A 22,142-nucleotide genomic window follows, 5' to 3' on the forward strand; every position below is an offset into this window, starting at 1 on the left:
CAGGGTGCTCGGAACCTAGAGGCCCCGACCCTGAACCAAGACCCCGGAGGTCCCAGCTCAGAAGCGACATCACAGCTCAGAACCCAGAGGTCTCAGGTCAGAGCCCAGGAATCGGCACCGAGTCAGCCCGGCATCGGGGACGGCAGCTCGGGGTCCTCGGGGCGGAGCACCAGGCTGCAAGGCCCTCTCCCCTACCGCGCAGCCACACTGGTCCTGGCGCAGAATCTCTGCTTGGACCCCTTTGGGAGCGGGCTGCTCACTACCACGTGTCAGGCCACCCCTTTCATTGCTTTAGAGAGTGCAGAGCTTCTTCCTGAGCCTGAACGCTTGTCTGCCTCCCAGACACATCCAGAAATACACACAGGCCCTACGTACACCCCAGCCCCAAATCCTCTTCATTTCTCCCCACTCCACCCCCACCCTTCAGTCATAACCTCAGGGGGTCCCAAAGGCAAATATGTTTATTTACAAATAGCACACACCCTCCCACCCAGCATGCATTGCGGAGGAGGGACGGGGACGGGGCAGGGCCTCACACCTGGAGACACCACCCCCCAGAACCAGGAGAGGCGGAGCCTCACCTGGAGACTCCCCCAGCACCAGAAGGGGCGGGGCCTTACACCTGGAGACCCCAGCACCAGGAGGGGTGGGGCCTGGCGGGGCTGGGAGGCTCTCCGGCCCTGCCCCCACGCTGTACCCCAGTGGGAGTGGAGAGGGTGGAGGGGGAACATCCCCTGTGCGGTCACGACCGCGTGTCCAGCCGGTTCATGTATTCCTGCAAGGCCTTCAGGCGGGCGTCTATTTCCGCCATGCTGGCCGCCTGGTGGTCTGAGCTGTAGTCTGTGGGGGCGGGCATGCAGGTGGGGGGCTCTGAGGGGCCCGACACGCTGCCCTCCGGACCATCCCAGCGGGCTCCGGGGCTAATGGGGGAGGCGAGAAGGAGAGTCCCAGGCTCACCTTTGATGGGGACCCAGCCCCCAGAGTTGCCCAGGCGTCTATGGTGGCCGTGCTCCAGGGGGGTGGACTTCTGCTGCTGCTGGGGGAGGCAGTAAAGGGGGTCAGGCTTCCTCCCCCACTCCTGCCCCTCGCCCCCAATTCCACTGGAAGGTCAAACCTCAAAACCAACTACCTCAGAAAAAAGGGGCTGACAGAAACTGGGCACTTACTATGCGCAAAATAACCTCCTTGTATCTTCACAACTACTCCCTGAAAAGGTGGGTATTATTACCATTCCCATTGAACAGATGGAGCCTGGTGGTGCAGTGGTTAAAGCGTTCGCCTGCTAACCAAAAGGTCGGCGGTTCCAATTCACCAGCAGCCCCTTGGAAACCCAAGTACTATTCAAACTTTTTCAGAGCATATAAAAAGAAGGAATACTCTCAAATTCATTCTAGGAAGCTAGCATAACCGTGAGACCAAAGCCAGGCAAAGACACCGCAAAAAAAAAAAAAAGAAAAGAAAATTACAGACCAATACCTCTCATTAATATAGATGCAAAAATTCTCAACAAAATTCTAGCCCTATAAAAAAGCCCTATAAAAAAATAGTAGTGTAAAAATATCAGTTTCTCCACAGCTTTTGACAGTTTTTTTTTTTTTTTTTAATGTGTCTTTATGGCTTGACTTCTTTCAAAAAAGATTTTCTACACTGGCGTTATTGCTGCTACAGGGTAAAGAAAGACAAAAGCATACATATAAGTTATTTTGTTTTTTTAATATAACGCATTGGATTACATTTTAATAGTTTTATTGAGATATGATTCAACCCATGCAATGAACTCAGGAAGTCAGACCAGCCTTTGTCCGTCTTCCTAATGTGGTTTTTGCAGCCCCCACACTTCTAGATGAAGCTGCAGTTTCCTAATACATCCCTGAAATGACTCTGAAGGGTAATAAACATTGCAGACCTGGAGGTGGGTTGAGATGCAGAGTATATGGATCTCTAGAAACTTCCAGGGGGGCGGAGTGTGGAAGGTCTAGAAACAGCTGGTGCTTAGTGGAGGGCTTCCACTCAGAGAAGGGAGAGCCAAGGAATCTTTCACAACTGGGCCTCCCCTTGGCAGTGATCAAAGCAAGACGCTCACAAGGGTTACAGCTTTGAAAGGCTGCAGAGTGCCATTTATACTGAGGTCAGGGGGCCAAGAAGGTGGCAGCCAGTTGAAACAGGTTTAGAGGTCTTCTGTTAAGTTTATATATATATATATATATATATATATATACATTTTTTTCCTTATACATTGCTATGACAGTGTTCCACTCTGCTTAGCAATGTGGCTGCTTATGTTGCAATATGACTAGGTCAGGCTCCCTGGGTGTGGCTGCAATGACTTCCCATATCAGCCACAGTAAAGGTCCCAGCCAGGTTCCCCCGCTGCTCTCCCATCAACTGCTCTGGAGCCTCGCCCAGAAGCAAGGTGCCCAGAATCCTGGGGAAGTCAGCCCAGCCCCAAGTCCAGCCTAAGTGTCATTGCATCCCTCATATACCTCCAAACCTCAAACCTGCTTCTCTCTCCTCTGTTCAATTGTGGACTTCCCACCTCGTAACCACCTTTGTGTCATACCTGATTGAACTGCAGTCTCTCAGTCTGCAAATTTCAAACTCTTAACTCTTCCCAAAGCCCTCTCTGTATTTCCAAATCAGTTCAGGCGCAGGACGGTCCCATCATCACAGTGTTGCTCTAAGGGGTTGTAGCTCTCGTCCTCACACCTGGGTGCCAGCCTGCACATCCACAGTCCAGAGTCTGGGGGAGTCAGAGCTGGAGCAGGCTCCAAGGCCCAGCCTGGGGTCCTTGGGGGGCCCCATCCACAGTGCTGCCTTCTCCCTCCTCCCCTTCCTCCCCACTACACCTGTCCTCACCTGTGACTCCTTCTGAGTCTGAGTCTAGGAGTTCAAGACTCCTTCCTAAAGTTAGTCTCAAAACCCACTCTGAGCTGTCACCATCAACAAAGAAGCTCAGTGACATCATCCTGTGCCCCATGAAAGTAGCCATCATTCTTATTTCCCTTTCTCTTCTTAGCTGCCGTCTTCACTTTTGAATGATCACCCTTCCATGATCTTTATCATTTTACGTTTTATATTTAGGTCTTTGATCCATTTTTTGTTAGTTTTTGTGTATGGTGTGAGGTATGGGCCCTCTTTCTTTCTTTTTTTTTTTTTTACCAGTGGACATCCAGTTTTGCCAGCACCATTTGTTCAAAAGACTGTCTTTTCCCCATCTCATGGACTCAGGTCCTTCGTCAAAGATCAGCTGACCATAGGTGGATAGATTTATGTCTGAGTCCTCAATTCTGTTCCATTGGTCTATGTGTCTGTTGTAGCAGTATCAGACTGTTTTGACTACCATGGCTGTAGAGTAGTTTCTGAGATCAGTAGTATGAGGCCTCCTACTTTGTTTTTTTTTTCTTCAATAATGCTTTGCTTATCCAGGGACTCTTTCCTTTCCATATAAAGTTGGTGATTAGTTTTTCTATCTGGCTAAAGAATGCTGTTGGTATTTGGGTTGGGATTGCCTTATATCTGAAGATTGATTTGGGTAGAATTGTCATGTTCACAATGTTGAGTCTTCCTATCCATGATCATGGTATGTTTTTCCATTTATGTAGCATGTTTTGGATTCTTGCAGTAGTGTTTTGTAGGCTTCTTTCTATAGGCCTTTTACGTCCCTGGTTAGACTTATTCCTAAGTGTTTTATCTTTTTTAGGTGCTATTATCAATGGTATTATTTTCCTGTCAAAGTTTTCTTTGTTGGTATATAGGAATCCAACTGATTTTTGTACTTTTATCTGTGTCCTGCTACTCTGTTGGATCTTTCTATTAGTTCCAGTAGTTTTCTTGTGGAATCTTTGGGGTTCTGTATGTGTAGTATCTTATCATCTGTGAATAAGGATAATTTTACTTCTTCCTTTCCAATTTGGATGCCCTTCCTTTCTTTTTCTTGTTTTATTGGTCTAACTAGGACTTCCAAGACAATGTTAAATAGGAATGGTGATAAAAGGCATCCTTGTCTTGTTCTCCTTGTCAGGGGGAAAGCTTTCAGCCCCTCTCCATTGAGAATGATGTTGGTTGTTGGTTTTGTATAGATGCCCTTTATTATGTTGAGGTATTTCCCTTCTATACCTATTTTATTGAGAGTTTTTTTTTATCAGGAGTGGGTGTTAGACTTTATCAAATACCTTTTCTGTGTTGATTGAGATGACCATGTGATTCTTTTCTTTTGTTCTATTTATGTGGTGGATTATGTTGATTGATTTTCTAATGTTGTACCATCTTTTCATACCTGGTATGAATCTCACTTGGTCATGGTGTATTGTATTTTTGATATGATGCTGAATTCTATTGGCTAGGATTTTGTTGAGAATTTTTGCATCAATATTAATAAGAGGTATTGGTCTGTAATTTTCTTTCTTTCTTTTTTTTCCTGTGGTGTCTTTGCCTGGCTTTGGTATCAGGGTTATGCTGGCTTCATAGAATGAGAGTATTCCTTCTTTTTCTATGCTCTGAAATAGTTTGAATAGTACTTGGATGAGCTCTTCTCTGAATGTTTGGTAGAATTCTTCAGTGAAGTTGTCCAGGCCAGGAATTTTTTTTTTTTTTTGGGGGGGGCGGGGGAGTTCTTTAATTGCCTCTTCAGTCTCTCCTCTTGTTATCAGTCTGTTCAGACTCTCTGTCTGTTTGTGTTAGTTTAGGCAGGTAGTGTGCTTCTAGAAATTTGTCTATTTCGCCTAGGTCTCAAAATGGTTGGAGTACAATATTTCATAGTATTCTGTGATGATCCTTTTTTATTTCAGCTGGGTCCATTGTAATGTCCCCCATCTCATTTCTTATTTGGGCGATTTGATTCCTTTCCTGTTTTTCTTTTTGTCAGTTTGGCCAATGGTTTGTCAGTTTTGTTGCTCTTTATAAAGAACCAATTTTTGGTCTTGTTGAATCTGTTGTTTTTCAGTTCTCTATTTCTACTCTAATCTTCATTATTTCCTTTCATTTGGTGACTGGGTTTCTTTTGCTGTTCTCTTTCTATTGGTTCGAGTTGTAGGGCTAACGTTTTGATTTTGGCCCATTCTTCTTTTTTGATGTGTGTGCTTATTGCTATAAATTGACCTCTGAGCACTATCTTTGTTGTGTCCCAGAAGTTTTGGTATGATGTGTTTTCATTCTCATTTGACTCTGGGAATTTTGATTCCCCCTTTTCTTTCTTCTATTCCCCATTTGTGTTTAAGCAAGGCGTTATTCAGTTTCCATGTACTTGATTTTTTTCCCTTGTTCTTCCTGTTATTGATTTCTACTTTTATGGCATTGTGGTCAGAGAAAATGCCCTGTGTTATTTCTATGTTTTGGATTTTAGTGAGGGTTGCTTTGTAGACTAAACTGTGGTCTTATCTGGAGAATGTCCCACGTGTGTTGGAAAAGAATGCATACTTCGCTGCTGCTGGGTAGAGTGTTCTATATATGTCTATGAGGTCAAGTTGGTTGATTGTGGCCTTTAGATCTTCCGTATCTTTGTTGAATTTCTTTCTAGGTGTTCTATCCTTTACCGGAAGTAGTGTGTTGAAGTTTCCTACTAATATGGTGGAACTGCCTATTTCCCTTTTCAGTGATGTTGAGTTTGTTTTATGTATTCTGGACCCCTGTCATTGGGTGTGTAGATATTTATTAAGATTATGTCTTCTTGGTGGATTGTCTCTTTAGTCATTATATCGTGTCCTTCCTTGTCTTTTATGGTGGATTTTGTCTTAAAGACTATTTTATCTGTGATTAGTATTGCTACTTCTTCTCTTTTTTGATTACTGTTTGCTTGATATATTTTTTCCATCCTTTCATTTTTAATATATTTATGTCTTTGTGTCTAAGATGTGTCTCTTGTAGGTAGTATATTGTTGGGTCATCCTTTTTTATCCATTCTGCCACACTCTGTGTCTTTACAGTTGCATTTAATCCATTTACATTCAGTGCGATTATTGATAGGTACGAGTTTATTGCTGTCATATTGTTGTCCCTTTTTTTGTGTGTGTAGTGCTGACTTTTTATTTGTTCCTGTTACTTTCCTGTGCTGAGTTCCCTTTGTCTGTGGATTTTCTTTTCGTTTCTTTCATTGTTATAGATTTTGTGTTTACCGAATCTTTATGTTTTTCTTTTCTTTTTTTTATTTTGATGTGTTAACTTTCTCTGTGGTTACCTTGAAATTTACCTGTATCGTTCTAAGTCTGAGCCAGTCTTTCATTACTTGATATTGCCTTACTTCCTCTCTATTTGAAAGTTCTATACTGTCTTATGCTGGGTTCTCTAGAGAAGCAAAAGCAGTAATATATATATGTGCGTGTGTGTATTATGTTGTTGTTGGGTGCTGTAGAGTCGGTTCCAACTCATAGCAACCCTGTGCACAACAGAACGAAACACTGCCTGGTCCTGAGCGATCCTTACAATCGTTGTTATGCTTGAGCTCATTGTTGCAGCCACTGTGTCAATCCACCTCTGTGAGAGTCTTCCTCATTTCCTCTGACCCTGTACTTTGCCAAGCAGGATGTCCTTCTCCAGGGACTGATCCCTCCTGACAACATCTCCAAAGTATGTAAGACACAGTTTCGCCACCCTTGCCTCTAAGGAGCATTCTGGCTGTTCTTCTAAGACAGATTTGTTCATTCTTTTGGCGGTCCATGGTATATTCAATGTTCTTCGCCAACACCACAGTTTAAAGGCATCAATTCTTCTTTGGTCTTCCTTATTCATTGTCCAGCTTTCACATGCATTTGATGTGATTGAAAATACCATGGCTTGGGTCAGGCGCACCTTAGTCTTCAGGGTGACATCTTTGCTCTTCAACACTTTGAAGAGGTCCTTTGCAGCAGATTTACCCAATGCAATGCATCTTTTGATTTCTTGACTGCTGCTTCCATGGCTGTTGATTGTGGATCCAAGTAAAATGAAATCCTTGACAACTTCAATCTTTTCTCCGTTTATCATGATGTTGCTCATTGGTCCAGTTGTGAGGATTTTTGTTTTCTTTATGTCGAGGCGCAATCCACACTGAAGGCTGTGGTCTTTGATCTTCATCAGTGAGTGCTTCAAGTCCTCTTCACTTTTAGCAAGCAAGGTTGTGTCATCTGCATAATGCAGGTTGTTAACGAATCTTCCTCCAATCCTGATGCCCCATTCTTCTTCATATAGTCCACCTTCTCGTATTATTTGCTCAGCATACAGATTGAATAGGTATGGTGAAAGAATACAACTCTGATGCACACCTTTCCTGACTTTAAACCAATCAGTATCCCCTTGTTCTGTCTGAACAACCTCCTCTTGATCTATGTAAAGGTTCCTCATGAGCACAATTAAGTGTTCTGGAATTCCCATTCTTCCCAATGTTATCCATAGTTTGTTATGATCCACACAGTCGAATGCCTTTGCATAGTCAGTAAAACACAGGTAAACATGCTTCTGGTACTCTCTGCTTTCAGCCAGGATCCATCCGACATCAGCAATGATATCCCTGGTTCCACGTCCTCTTCCAAAACCAACCTGAATTTCTGGCAGTTCCCTGTCGACATACTGCTGCAGCTGTTTTTGAATGATCTTCAATAAAATTTTGCTTGCATGTGGTATTAATAATATTGTTCTATAATTTCTACATTCGGTTGGATCACCTTTCTTGGGAATAGGCATAAATATGGATCTCTTCCAGTCAGTTGGCCAGGAAGCTGTCTTCCATATTTCTTGGCATCGATGAGTGAGCACCTCCAGCGCTGCATCAGTTTGTTGAAACATCTCAGTTGATATTCCATCAATTCCTGGAGCCTTGTTTTTCGCAAATGCCTTCAGAGGAGCTTGGACTTCTTCCTTCAGTACCATCGGTTCCTGATCATATGCCACCTCATGAAATGGTTGAATATTGACTAATTCTTTTTGGTATAATGACTCTTTGTATTCCTTTCAGCTTTTTTTTGATGCTTCCTGCATCATTTAATATTTTTCCATGGAATCCTTCACTATTGCAACTTGAGGCTTGAATTTTTTCTTCAGTTCTTTCAGCTTGAGAAACGCCGAGCATGTTCTTCTCTTTTGGTTTTCCATCTCCAGCTCTTTGCATATGTCATTATAATACTTTGTCTTCTCGAGACACCCTTTGAAATCTTCTATTCAGTTCTTTTACTTCATCAATTCTTCCTTTTGCTTTAGCTGCTCGACATTCGAGAGCAAGTTTCAGAGTCTCCTCTGACATCCATCTTGGTCTTTTCTTTCTTTCCTCTCTTTTCAATGACCTCTTGCTTTCTTCATGGATGATGTCCTTGATGTCATGCCACAACTTGTCTGGTCTTCGGTCACTAGTGTTCAGTGCATCAAATCTATTCTTCAGATGGTCTCTAAATTCAGGTGGGATATACTCAAGGTCATATTTTGGCTCTCGTGGACTTGCTTTGATTTTCTTCAGCTTCAGCTTGAACTTTTATATGATCAATTGATGGTCTGTTCCACAGTCGGCCCCTGGCCTTGTTCTGACTGATGATATTGAGCTTTTCCATCATCTCTTTCCACAGATGTAGTCAATATGATTTCTGTGTGTTCCATCTGGTGAGGTCCATGTGTATAGTCTCCATTTATGTTGGTGAAAGAAAGTATTTGCAATTAAGAAGTTGTTGGTCTTGCAAAATTCTATCATTCGATCTCCGGCATTGTTTCTATCCCCAAGGCCATATTTTCCAACTACTGATCCTTCTTCTTTGTTTCCAACTTTTGCATTCCAATCGCCAGTAATTATCAATGCATCTTGATTGCATGTTTGATCAATTTCAGACTGCAGCGGCTGATAAAAATCTTCTATTTCTTCATCTTTGGCCCTAGTAGTTGGTGTGTAAATTTGAATAACAGTCGTATTAACTGGTCTTCCTTGTAGGGGTATGGATATTATCCTATCACTGACAGTGTTGTACTTCAGGATAGATCTTGAAATGTTCTTTTTGATGATGAATGCAACACCATTCCTCTTCAAGTTGTCATTCCCAGCGTAGTAGACTATATGATTGTCTGATTCAAAATGGCCAATACCAGTTCATTTCAGCTCACAAATGCCTAGGATGTCGATGTTTATGCGTTCCATTTCATTTTTGACGATTTTCAATTTTCCTAGATTCATACTTCACACATCGTGTATATTATATATATATATATAAAATATATATATATATACATGTATATGTATATACACGTATATATATATACACGTATATATGTATACATATATTTGAAGGAAATGGCTCATGTGGTTGTAGAGGCTAAAAGGTCCAAAGTCCATGGGTCAAGATAGCCGCTTCCCCTGATTCACCTAACTGCAGGGGCTGACGAACCCAAGATCGGGAGGTCACAGAGCAGGGCTGTTACTCACAGGCTTCGAAGACTGATGAATCCTACGATCAGCAAGCAAAACTGCAAGTAAACTGCTAGTTCAAGTTCTAAGAACCAGAGGTCAGACAAACAGGAGTCAGCAGCAGGATCCAGCATAAGTAAAAAGTCCCCAAGCCTCGCCAGAATGTCCACTTACATTCAGTGCAGGCCACACACCCAAGGAAATGCCCTTTCAACTGATTGACTACTCACAGCAGATCCTGTCATGGGGGTGTTCGCATATTAAATCTCAACAGGAACCTATCACATTATACAACTGCCAAAACACTGAGAATAATGGCTCAGCCAAGTTGACCTAAAATCATAACCATCACATATACCTATGCCGTTTAGTCTCCCTTTTATTGTTTTGACATTTTCGTCATTTACAATTGACGTTTCTGTTTCCCTGTTTTAAGTCTTTTAGCTTTGTTTTGTTATCGAGAGTGCTTTACCTTGTTTGGTATCTGGGTGATGCTTTCCTGGGCCCTAGACTCTTGTTGTTGTCTGATGTTGTTGGTTCTCTATCTGAAGGACTCCCTTCAATTTCTTGTAAGTTTGGTTTTTATGAATTCCCTTAATTTCTGTTCATCTGGGATGTCCTAATTTTGTCATCTTATTTGAGAGTTTTGCAGGATATATAATTCTTGATAGGCAGTTTTTTTCTTTCAAGGTTTTATATATGTCATCCCATTGCCTTCTTGCTGCCATAGTTTCTGCTGAGCAATCAGACTTTACTCTTATTGTTTCCCCTTTGTAAATGACTTTTTGTTTTTCTTGAGCTGCTCTCAGGATTCTTTCTTTGTCTTTGTTTTTTGTAAGTGTGATTATGATTTGTCTTGGTGACTTCCTTTTGGGGTCTATCCAATATGGGGCTCATTGAGCTTCTCTGATGGTCAGCTTTTTGTCTTTCATGATATTTGGGAAGTTTTCTGCCAGCAAATCTTCAACAATCTTCTCTCTGTTTTCCATTTTCTCTCCCTGTTCCGTAACTCTGATCATGCACAAATTTTTGCTCTTGTCTGTGTCCCACATAATTCTTAGGTTTTCTTCATTCTTTTCTCTGATTTTTCCTCAAACAAAGTAGTGTCAATGAATTTGTCTTCAATCTTGCTGGTTCTGTCTTCCATTGTTTCAGATTTGCTCCTAAAACCTTCTATTGAGTTGTCCATTTCTGAAATTCTGTTGTTTATCTTTTGGATTTCTAGTTGCTACTTTTCTATGATTTCTAATTGTTAATTTATTTAGACACTTTGTCCTTGTATTATTTTCCTGTATTCTTCTACTGCTTAGTGTTTTCCATGATTTTGTCTGTGTTTTCCTTGATCTCTTTCCTAATCTCTTGGAGAGCCCTAAATATTAGTCTTTTTAATTTCCTATCAGGTAGTTCCAATTCTTTTTCTTCTGCCAAAAGGTCATTTGATTCTTTATTTTGGTCATTTGCTGGAGTCATGTCCTGATTTTTTTTTTTTAAGTATGTTTTGATATTTCTGCTGTCTCTGAGACATTGAGGTATTATTTTCTTTATTTATTGAATGTACGTTTCATCCTGCTTTTTTGTTTTGTTTAGATATATCAGGGCAGGCAGACTGGGTGTGCTTTGCTGCTTGCTTATCTATGGTCATGATAGCTCTCACTACTTTATTCGGGTGGGTAGGACAGCAGCAGGCAGGGAGAGCTTGCTTTGCTGTACACTGGTTTGATGAGGTGGCTGAGGGTAGACTGGGCAGGTGCTGTCTACCTCCTGATGTTGATTCAGCAGTGTGGGAGAGCTCACAGCCCCTTACCTTACGGGCAGGGGTGTCAGATGAAGAGTGGTGTGGGCATGCTTTCCACCATTCAGCAGCTGGTTGAGCAGTGGGCAGGGCGGGTAGTGTGGGCCTGGTGTGGTGGCAGGCCTGAGTGTGGGGGGGCACTCTAGCTGCAGTGGTGGCGGGAACCAGTGGGAAGGGGTGGAGGTGGCATACAGAGTTAGGTGGGAGGGAGAAAGAAAAGAGAGAGAAAGAGAAAAAAAGAAATAAAAAAGATCAGCTTGGTGGGAGCCAATGCGTGGAGGCAGGTTGGAGCCAGGGGCTGGCAGGAAGGGGGGTAGGTGGTGTATGGAGTTAGGTGGGTGAAAGAAAAGGAAGAAAAATAAAAAAATGGTGGCATAGTGGGGGACAGTGAGTGGGGGCGGGGTGGACCTGGGGGCCAGTGGGAAGGGATGGGTGGTGATGTATGGGGCTAGGCGAGAGGGAGAAAAAAAAAAAAGAAAAAAATAGTTGTATGGTGGAGCTGGCAGGAAGGGGGAGGAGGTGGTGTATGGGCTAGGTGCGAGGGAGAAAGAAAGGAAGAAAGAAAAAAAAAAAGCTACACCATGGGAGTGGGGTGGGGTGGTCCCAGGGGGTGTAGGGGGACTTGTATTGTGGGCCCCAGCAGTATGGGCTGCTGGGTTGGGGACTTCTTTTTTCTACTCACAAGAAGGGTGAGGGGTGGGAAAGCTTGTTTCTCTGATTACTGGGTGCTCTGTCTCCTGTTGGGAGCTCTGTGAAGTTATCTTCCCATACTCCCTGTCCAGGACCATTGCTGGTTGTATTTCAAGATGGCGACACTGTGCCATGTTCATTGGCAGGGGACCTCCAGTCTGTATCTCTCCTCGTTCTCTGTCAGTTTCTTCTTCTATCTGGTGTTTGATCTAGTTCTTCATTCCTTCATTTGATGCTCAGGTTTCCAGGACTAACAATTGTATCTGTTTTACTTAATTTTTTGGGTCTTTGCTGCAGGGGGATGGCATGCGGTGTCTCTCTAGGGTGCCATGTTGGCTCCACCTCCTATTTTATTCTTTTTGATGCTGCTGTAAATGAAATTGTTTTTTTTAATTTTATTTTTGGATTATTCTTTGCGAGTGTATAAAATACAATCGAATAATTAAAAAAAAAAAAAAAAGGCCAGACTTACCAGACCGGTTGAGACTAGTTTAACCTCTGAGACTATCGCCCTCAGATACTCTTTAAACTTTGAACTCAAACAACTTCCAGAGGACACCTTTCTGCCAAATGACCGTTTGGCCCATAAAATAAATAATACCACTCGTGAGTACTGTGCTCCACAAAATGGTTGTCTAGATGAAACCAAATGGTTAACATTTACCCTAGACCAAAAATGAGAAGGCTAGGGGGGACAGGGAAGCCAGATTAATGGAAACAGTACAACCAAAATGGAGATAACAAGAATGCAGATATATTGTTAAATGAGAACCTAATTTTCAGTGTAAACTTTCACCAAAAACAATTAAAAAATATAATTGCTTTTCATGTGTTGATCTTGTATACTGTAATCTTGCTGAACATATCTATTAGTTCTAACAGAGGTTTCAGTGGCTTCCTAGGATTTTTTTTTTATATACATTGTGCCATTTGCAAGTAGAAAGAGTTTTACATCTTTCTTTCCAATCTGGATGCCTTTTGTTTCTTTCTCTTAACTAATTGTCCTGGCTTGACCCTCTGGTACCATGCTGAATGGAAGGGGTGATTGAACATGCTTGTCCTGTTCCAATGTTAGGGAGAAAGCTTTCAGCCCTTGGCCATTAAGTATGAAGTGAGCTATGGGCTTACTATAGCTGCTCTTTATCAGGTTGTGAAACTTCTATTCTTATTTATTCATTTATTTATGTTATGCAGGGGTGTTGGATTTTGTCAAATACACTGGCTTTTTTTTTTGGTAATTTTTTTGTGCTTTAAGTGAAAGTTTAGGAATCAATTCAGTCTCTCATACAAAAATTTATATACACCTTGCTATATACTCCTAGTTGCTCTCCCCCTAATGAGACAGCACACTCCTTCTCTCCACCCTGTATTCCGTGTCCATTCAGCCAGCTTCTGACCCCCTCTGCCTTCTCATCTCCCCTCCAGACAGGAGCTGCCCACATACTCTCATGTATCTCCTTGATCCAAGAAGCTCACTCCTCACCAGTGTCATTTTCTATCTCATAGTCCAGTCCAATCCCTGTCTGAAGAGTTGGCTTTGTGAATGGTTCCTGTCTTGGGCTAACAGAAGGCCTGGAGACCATGACCTCTGGAGTCTTTCTAGTCTTAGTCAGACCATTAAGTTTGATCTTTTTATGAGAATTTGAGGTCTGTATCCCACTGCTCTCCTGCTGCTTCAGGGATTATCTGTTGTGTTCCCTGTTAGGGCAGTCATCTAGTTCTTCTGGTCTCAGGCTGATATAGTCTCTGATTTATGTGGCCCTTTCTGTCTCTTGGGCTCATAATTACCTTGCATCTTTCGTGTTCTTTATTCTCCTTTGCTCCATGTGGGTTGAGACCAATTGATGCATCGTAGATGGCTGCTTGCTAGCGTTTAAGACCCCAGACGCCAACCTCCAAAGTGGGATGCAGGATGTTTTCTTAATAGATTTTATTATGCCAATCGACCTAGATGTCCCCTGAAACCGTGGTCCAAAACCCCCCGCCCCTGGTACTTTGGACTTCGAAGCATTTGTTTTATTCAGGAAACTTCTTTGCTTTTGTTTAGTCCAGTTGTGCTGACCTCTCCTGTATTGTGTGTTCTCTTTCCTTTCACCTAAATTAGTTCTTGTCTTCTATCTAATTAGTGAATAGCCCTCTCCCTCCCTCCCTCCCCACTCTCATAGCCATCAAAGAATATTTTCTTCTCTGTTTAAACTGTTTCTTGAGTTCTTATAATAGTGGTCTCATATAGTATTTGTCCGTTTGCAACTGACTAATTTCATTCAGCATAATGCCTTCCAGATTCCTCCATGTTATGAAATGTTTCACAGATTCACCATTGTTCTTTATTGGTGTGTAGTATTCCATTGTGTGAATATACCATAACTTATTTATGCATTCATCCGTTGATGGGCACCTTGGTTGCTTCCATCCTTTTGCTATTGTGAACAGTGCTGCGATAAACGTGGGTGTGCATATATGTGTTCATGTAAAGGCTCTTATTTCTCTAGGATATATTCCGAGGAGTGGGATTGCGGGATCGTATGGTAGTTCTATTTCCAGCATTTTAAGGAAGAGCCAAACCGATTTCCAAAGTGGTTGTACCATTTGACATTCCCACCAACAGTGTATAACCATCCCTGTGTAGCTGGTATGAATCCCACTTGGTCATGGTGAATTATTGTTTTGATATGTTGTTGAATTCTATTGGCTAGAATTTTGTTGGGGATTTTTGCATCTAAGTTCATGAGGGATATAGGTCTGTAATTTTCTTTTCTTGTGGTGTCTTTACCTGGTTTTGGTATCAGGGATATGCTTGCTTCATAGAATGAGTTTGGAAATACTCCATCTTTTTCTATGCTTTGAAATACCTTTAGTAGTAGTGGTGTTAACTATTCTCTGAAAGTTTGGTAGAACTCTCCAGTAAAGCTGTCCAGGCCAGGACTTTTTTGGGGGGGAGTTTTTAAATTACCTTTTCAATCTCTTCTTTTGTTATGGGTTTATTTAGTTGTTCTACCTCTGTTTTTGTTAGTTTAGGTTGGTAGTGTGTTTCTAGGAATTCATCCATTTCTTCCAGGTTTTCAAATTTGTTAGAGTATAATTTTTCGTAGTAATCTGTTATGATTCTTTTAATTTCAGTTGGGTCTGTTGTGATATTGTCTGTCTCATTTCTTAATTGGGTTATTTGCTTCCTCTCCTTTTTTTCTTTTGTCAGTTTGGCCAATGATTTATCAATTTTGTTAATTTTTTCAAAGAACCAGCTTTTGGTCTTGTTAACTTTCAATTGTTTTTCTGTCCTCTATTTCATTTAATTCTGCTGTAAGTTTTACTATTTGCTTTTTTCTGGTACCTGAGGGTTTCTTTTGTTGCTCTCATTCTATTTGTTCAAGTCATAGGGATAATTCTTTGATTTTGGCTCTTTCTTCTTTTTGTATGTATGCATTTATTGATATAAATTGGCCTCTGAATACTGCTTTTGCTGTGTCCCAAAGGTTCTGATAGAAAGTGTTTTCATTCTCAGAGGATCCTATGAATTTCTTTATTCCATCCTTAATGTCTTCTATAACCCAGTCATTTTTGAGCAGGGTATTGTTCAGTTTTCAAGTGTTTGATTTCTTTTCCCTGCTTTTTCTGTTATTGATTTCTATTTTTATGGCCTTATGGTCAGAGAAGATGCTTTGTAATAACTTTATGTTTTGGATTCTGTTAAGGCTTGCTTTATGACCTAATACGTGGTCTATTCTAGAGAATGTTCCATGTGTGCTGGAAAAGAACGTATGGGTGAAGTGTTCTGTATATGTCTGTGAGGTCAAGTTGTTTGACTGTGGCATTTATATCTTCCGTGTCTTTATTGAGCTTCTTTCTGGATGTTCTGTCCTTCACTGAAAGTGGTGTATTGAAGTCTTCTACTATTATTGTGGAGCTGTCTCTCTCTCTTTTCAATGCTGTTAGAGTTTGATTTATGTATCTTGCATCCCTGTCATTGAGTGCATAAATATTTAATATGGTTATGTCCTCCTGGTATGTTGTCCATCTAATCATTATGTAGTGTCCTTTTTTTACCCTTTGTGGTAGATTTAACTTTAAAGTCTATTTTGTCAGAAATTAATATTGCCACTCCTGCTCTTTTTGGATTGTTGTTTGCTTGATATATTTTTTTCCATCTTTTGAGCTTTCGTTTGTTTGTGTCTCTAAGTCTAAGGTATGTCTCTAGTAGGCAGCATATAGATGGATCGTGTTTTTTAAATCCATTCTGCCACTCTCTGTCTCCTTATTGGTGCATTTAGTCCATTTACATTCAGCGTAATTATGGCTAGGTATGAGTTTAGTGCTGTCATTTTGATGTCTTTTTTTGTGTGTGTTGTTGACAGTTCCTTTTTCCCACTTAATTTTTTGTGCTGAGTGGTTTATCTTTATATATTGTCTTTTCCTCTTATTTGTAGTTGTTGATTTTGTTTTGGTGAGTTTATTTTTTTCTTGTATTTTATTTTGATGAGCAGGACTTTTAGTCTCCTTTGTGGTTACCTTAATATTTACCCCTATTTTTCTAAGTTTAAACCTAACTTTTATTGCTTTACGTTGCCTTGACTTCCTCTCCGTATGAAGGATCTATGACTACATTTCTTAGTCCCTCTTCATTGTTTCAATGTTGTCTTCTTTTACATAATGACACCACTGTTTCCCTGTGTTGAGTGTTCTTGTTTTTTTTTTAATCTTGATTTATTTTTGTGATTCCCCTATCTGGGTTGACATCTGGTTGCTCTGTCCTGTGTTCTAGTCTTGGGTTGATATCTGATATTATTGATTTTCTAACCGGAGAACTCCCTTTAGTATTTCTTGTAGTTTTGGATTGGTTTTTACAAATTCCCTAAACTTCTGTTTATCTGAAAATGTCCTAATTTCACCTTCATATTTGAGAGACAGTTTTGCTGGACATGTGATCCTTGGCTGGCAGTTTTTTTCCTTCAGTGCTTTGTATATGTCATCCCATTGCCTTGTTGCCTGCATGGTTTCTCCTGAGTAGTCAGAGCTTGTTCTTATTAACTCTCCTTTGTAGGTTACTTTTTGTTTATCCCTTTTTTTTTTTTTCACTCTTAAAATTCTCTCTTTATCTTTGGTTTTGGAAAGTTTGATTTTAATATGTCTTGGTGACTTTCTTTTAAGATCTACCTTATGTGGAGTTCAATGTGCATTTTGGATAGATATCTTCTCATCTTTCATGGTATCAGGGAAGTTTTCTGCCAAGAAATCCTCAACAATTCTCTCTTTATTTTCTGTTATCCCTTCCTGTTCTGGTACTCCAATCACTCGTAGGTTATTTCTCTTGATAAAGTCCCACATTCCTAGGGTTTCCTCATTTTTTTTAAATTCTTTTTATCTGATGTTTCTTCGAATATATTGGTGCCAAGTGTTTTATCTTCAATCTCACTAATTCTTACTTCCGCTTCCTCAGTTGTGCTACTCTGACTTTCTATTGAGTTGTCTAATTCTGAAATTTTATTGTTAATCTTCTGAATTTCTGATTGCAATCTCTCTATGGATTCTTGCAGCTTATTAAATTTTTCATTATGTTCTTGAATAACCTTTTTAATTTCTTCAACTGCTTTATCTGTGTGTTCCTTGACTTGTTCTGCATTTTGCCTGATCTTGTTCCTAATGTCTTGAAGAGTTCTGTATATTAATCTTATGTGTTCTGCATCTGGTAATACCAGGAAGACACCTTCATCTGGAAGATTCCTTGATTCTTTGTTTGAGAGCTTGTTGAAGTGATCATGGTCTGCTTTGTTATGTGATTTGATATTGACTGTTGTCTTCAAGCCATCTGTAAGTTATTTATTAGTTTATTTTGTGTTTGCTTACTGTATCCTAGCTTCTTACTTTGTTTTGTTTTGATATGCCCAAATAGGCTGCTTGAATGAGCTAGCCAGATTATTTTTGCCTTTGAAGCTCTGACATCCTGTCACCAGATGGCTAGAGCTCTTACCAGGTATATAAGCCTCAGAGTCAGTTCACCTTTTTTGTATGGATTCAGCTCAGGTGTCCAGGTAGTTGTTCACAAAGTGTGTGGTACAGGCTGTCTCCTACAGTCTTAGAGGAGCCTGGGTGATTGCTGTAGACACAGGTATCTTGTTGCAGCAGGGGGTTATGCTCTGAACAAGGCAGGGGGCTTACAAACATTCCCCCAAGTGTCTGTGAGGAATGTGCATCCCTGTTCCTTAGAGCACACGGGTGGGTTCTGCAGCCAGACTGTGGGTACCCAATGCTTTTGGTTGTAAGGACTATGAGGTACCACTTATCCTTGGACCCCTGTCAGGGGTGGCTAGGTGATGTGGGTGGAGCCAACAGTCCTTAGGCCCCTGATGTGGGTAGGTGAAGACCTTGTTTAATAGGAAAAGCAGTGTCAAACATCAAATACTCATCTCTCCACTGCACAGCTGAAACAGTTGCAGTCTGCCAACAAGGGTCTATTCTCCTGAAATGGGCCCACACAGATCCATGCAGGGGGAAAGGTATTCAACATCCGTGGACCATTTGTGCCTGGGCAGGAGCCGCTTCCATCCTGAGCTCCCCAGCTTAGTGGAGCTGGCAGATTATCTTTTCCCCCAGTTGTGAATATATTCCTTTTCCAAGGCCGGGAGAATGGCTAAGGGCACACAGCAGGGCCTATCTCAGGCCCAGGGAAATCAACAGCCACTGAAGCTGGCTTGGGGGCTGGGGGTGTGGTAAAATAAATGCATGTATTTAGCTTTTGCCGGGAGCGCCGTTCTTCTCCAGTTCCTGAGGTGTTAGTAGGTTGTGTTACTTGCTGTCTTTCCCTGAGGAAACAGCCTCTGCTGTGGTCCCTCCAGGGAATGGTGCCTGAGGGTTCCAGGTGATTCAGGTCTGGCAACTCCTCGCCAGTTCTGAACCATCTCTCCCTTCTCCTGCTGCTCAGTTCGTCTTCTAACTTTGCCTTTGATGTTCACGGCTCCTAGCTTGTCATATATATAAGCATTTCATTTGTTTTTTCAGGTCTTTGTTGTAAGACGGATCACCAGAAGCATCTGACTACTCTGCCATCTTGGCCCCACCTCAAATACATTTGCTTTTGACATCTTTTTCTTTTTGATCATCTTTTGACGTGATCATGTGTCCCCTCTTCTCCTCCTCCAGCTCCTGCCTATGTGTTATCAGTCTTCCTTCTCCTCCAGTGCTCAAAGGTAATCACAAGTGAGTACAAGAATGGGAAAGTTGAATAGGTTGTCTTGGGAAGGGGGTACGTGTTCATAGAGAGCTCCCATTTGGGGGTTAGTGCCTGGTCCTCCTTTGGCTCACACCAGCAATGTCTGCCCAGACTCCTTTGTTAGCTCTGGACTGTGGATGTGCCAACCAACACCCAGATGTGAGGACCAGATCTACAACCCCTTGGAACAGTGCTGTGATGATGAGACCGTCCTGCCCCTGAACAGGACCCGTTGCTGTGGCCCCAACTGCAATTTCTGGCCCTGCTTTGAGCTCTGCTGTCCGGAGTCTTATGGCCTTCAGAAGTTTGTTGTGAGGTCGAAGGTTCTTGGAGTAAAGTCCCAGTGTTCCTCCTCCCCCATCTCCAGGGATTGCAGCCAGGTGAACACCCTGCCCCTAGCTATGGGGGCAGGGAGGGGAAATGAGGAGAGGAGTCTGCGTATCTGGGCTACTCCTTTTGAGAATCCTCTGACCTCTAACTTCTGACAGTTACTTGAACCTTTCCATTCATCTCCTTGTCTGTGTTTTATAATTTCTTGGTTTCTTCTTGTTTTTTCAGATAAGATGTTGAAGAAAACCAACTTTCCCTAAGTCATTCTTGGAAAGAGAGGCTGGGGTATGCCCCATAATCTGAGCAATAGGTGAAGAAGCCTGGGATTAACACCTTCAGAGACCTGAAGGTGGGGGTGAGGGAGGGTACCCAATGAGGAGTCTGACTCCTGGCTAAAGCTGACGTGTGATTTTCCAGGCCTGAGCACAGGCGATTAAAAAGCCTCATGGGGAAAGGTGCCTTCCCTAACTAGACTTGGTGCACAGTCATGAGCTGTAGTCTCTGAAAGGAGTCAGACAAGGACTCATCTCCCCTGGCTGGCCGGAGTCTTTCATGTATCTGCACTCCTAGGCCATGCACCTCCATAAGGAGGTCTCTGTATTGGGGGCCTTTGGCAGAGGTCTTCTGGTATGTCAGTGGTGTTGCTCGGGGGCTGTGAGGGGTGTGGACCACACTGGGTGTCACTGTCAGAGGAGGTGACACCAAAATGACTGTCTATAAAATTTTTGTACAGTGTTTCAGCAGAAATTTGTTATTTTTTAAATAAAAGTATTCCTGTAGTTATAAAAACAAAAACATTTTTTGTAAACCCAGTTTCCATGTATCATTATACCTACAAGGCTAAAACTCTACGCTAATTTAGTTTTTGAACCTTCTAAAAAAAAAAAAAATTTTTTTTTTTTTTTAAAGAAGCTCTGGTTAGAGCTGTCATTATTACCCAGTCACAATGATACTTCCAATCATGTGTTTTCATTGCTGCCAGTGTTTTTATAGTTGCTGATTTTGTCAAATTTTCTGGTGTTCTAGCTACAATATTGTGGTAATTACTATTTGTGAAGCTATATCGATAAAGTTTTTTTTTTTTTTAGAATATGAAGTAGTAATTAAAGGAAAAGGAAAAAATTAAAAAAGGCTTCTGCTCAGTTACTAATAATGTTGTAATTCAATGTAGGAAGATTTTACAAAACAATTTTATTGTTAATATCCATGTAATCTAAGAAATGTTACGCTTAATCAATTTACCACTATCTGTATCACATATTATTCTATGAATAATATTGTTAATAAGCATTACTAAGTATTCTGTAAGGTCTGGTACAGGAAGAGGTACAGCATGGGGGGTGACGACATGAGTTATTGCACTGGGTGACACCAACCATAGTGACGGCATGCTGGGTGGAAGCATGGAAGTGGTGAGACTTGAACCTCTAAGTGTGTTTTCAGAGTCATACGTGTGTATGGGTTTGAGGCTATTTCCATAGTTAAACCAGCGTAGGTAAGAACTGGTGGCTTGAACCAGTAGCAGTGGCAGTTGGGCTAATTCTGGATATAACCGTTTTAATTTTCACTGGATAATAACATTTTAAAAAGTACATATGTCTTAAGTGTACAGCTGGATGAAATTGTAACAAGTGGACTCACCTGCTCAATCAGTACCCAGATCAAGAAAGAGAAAACTACCTACAATCAGAAAACCTCTGCCATGCTCCTACCCTGTCATTACCCCCTAGTCCCCAAGGATAACTACCATCTTGACTTCTAACCTACTACTTAGTTTTGGCTGATTTTGAATCTTCCATGAATGTGTGTCCATGGTGTAAAAGGGTGGGAGTAATAGCGTCGGAACTCATCTAACTTCACGGGGGATAATGCGAATCAAGATCAGCCCAAAGCTGATTCCCATGAGGTGGAGGTCAGACATACCTCCACTCTCCAACCTTTTTATCAATTCTGACACCAGCTGTCCCTCCCACAGTACTCTCTACATCTCTGCTGGGTTTGATAATCCGCTGCAACGGCCACGCAGAACTCACAGATCATACTTACAGTTAAGTGGTTTATTAAGGAACAGGGTACAGGATCAAGATCAACAGGCTACAACTCAGGATCAGGATCAGGAAGCATGTAGGCAAAATCTCCTTCTTCAGTGCAGGACAACTCTCTCAGCTCCTCTTGGCCGTGCAGGCCTCCTCTCAGCCCCCTGAGGACAGGCTCTTTTCCGCCCTACTGTCTGTCGCTGCTGGCTCTGCTACTGGGCTTGTTCTAGGCTTCTCGTCTTCAGTATTACAGCCCTTGACCGGTGTTACAGCTCCTTTACGAGGTTCCTTGCCAGGGGTGGATTAACCAGTAAGCAAGGTATGAACCCACTTACAATAACCAAGGTACACACAAAGCTCTTAACTCCACCCCCCCTCCCCGCCGCAGCCAATAAGCTTCAACCCGAAGGCACTCAGCTCCCTTTCTCTGTGGGTCAGCAAGCCTAGCTCCAACAAGTGCCTGAGATACCCCACTCCACCAGCAAGCCTTGACCCAAAGGTGCTAACCTCTCTTGCCCTATGGACCGGGAAGCCCACCTCACCATCTCCTGCTGGTGTCCTGGTTCTGCTGCCTCTACTACTGCTGTTTCTCTGCCACTGCTTCTCGCCATCTCTCACTGTCTTCTGTGTTACCGCTCTCTCTGTCTCATGAAGTCTAGGAGGCTCTTTGGGTCCAAACAACGCTCTCCACTCCTGGCTCTTCTTTCTTGATTGTAGTGAGGTCCCTCCTCTGCTTTG

At 41.9% G+C, this 22,142-nt stretch overlaps 1 protein-coding gene across 1 annotated transcript; it reads left to right on the forward strand.

Moving 5' to 3' along the window:
- The first annotated feature begins 62 nt into the window (after positions 1-62).
- On the forward strand, positions 63-20,589 carry LOC100654198 (insulin growth factor-like family member 3). The gene is made up of 3 exons (XM_023544170.2): positions 63-96; positions 18,969-19,025; positions 19,150-20,589. Exon 3 carries the CDS (start codon positions 19,176-19,178, stop codon positions 19,521-19,523), a length of 348 nt encoding a protein of 115 aa, XP_023399938.1. The 5' UTR covers positions 63-96; positions 18,969-19,025; positions 19,150-19,175; the 3' UTR covers positions 19,524-20,589.
- Positions 20,590-22,142: the final 1,553 nt, after the last annotated feature.

This window comes from Loxodonta africana, chromosome 11 (genome assembly GCF_030014295.1).
Source record: "Loxodonta africana isolate mLoxAfr1 chromosome 11, mLoxAfr1.hap2, whole genome shotgun sequence".
NCBI lineage: Eukaryota > Metazoa > Chordata > Mammalia > Proboscidea > Elephantidae > Loxodonta > Loxodonta africana.

Bases quoted from the DNA above. Each gene is read 5' to 3' on its own strand.
- LOC100654198 (XM_023544170.2), top strand. From the start codon at position 19,176: ATGTGCCAACCAACACCCAGATGTGAGGACCAGATCTACAACCCCTTG.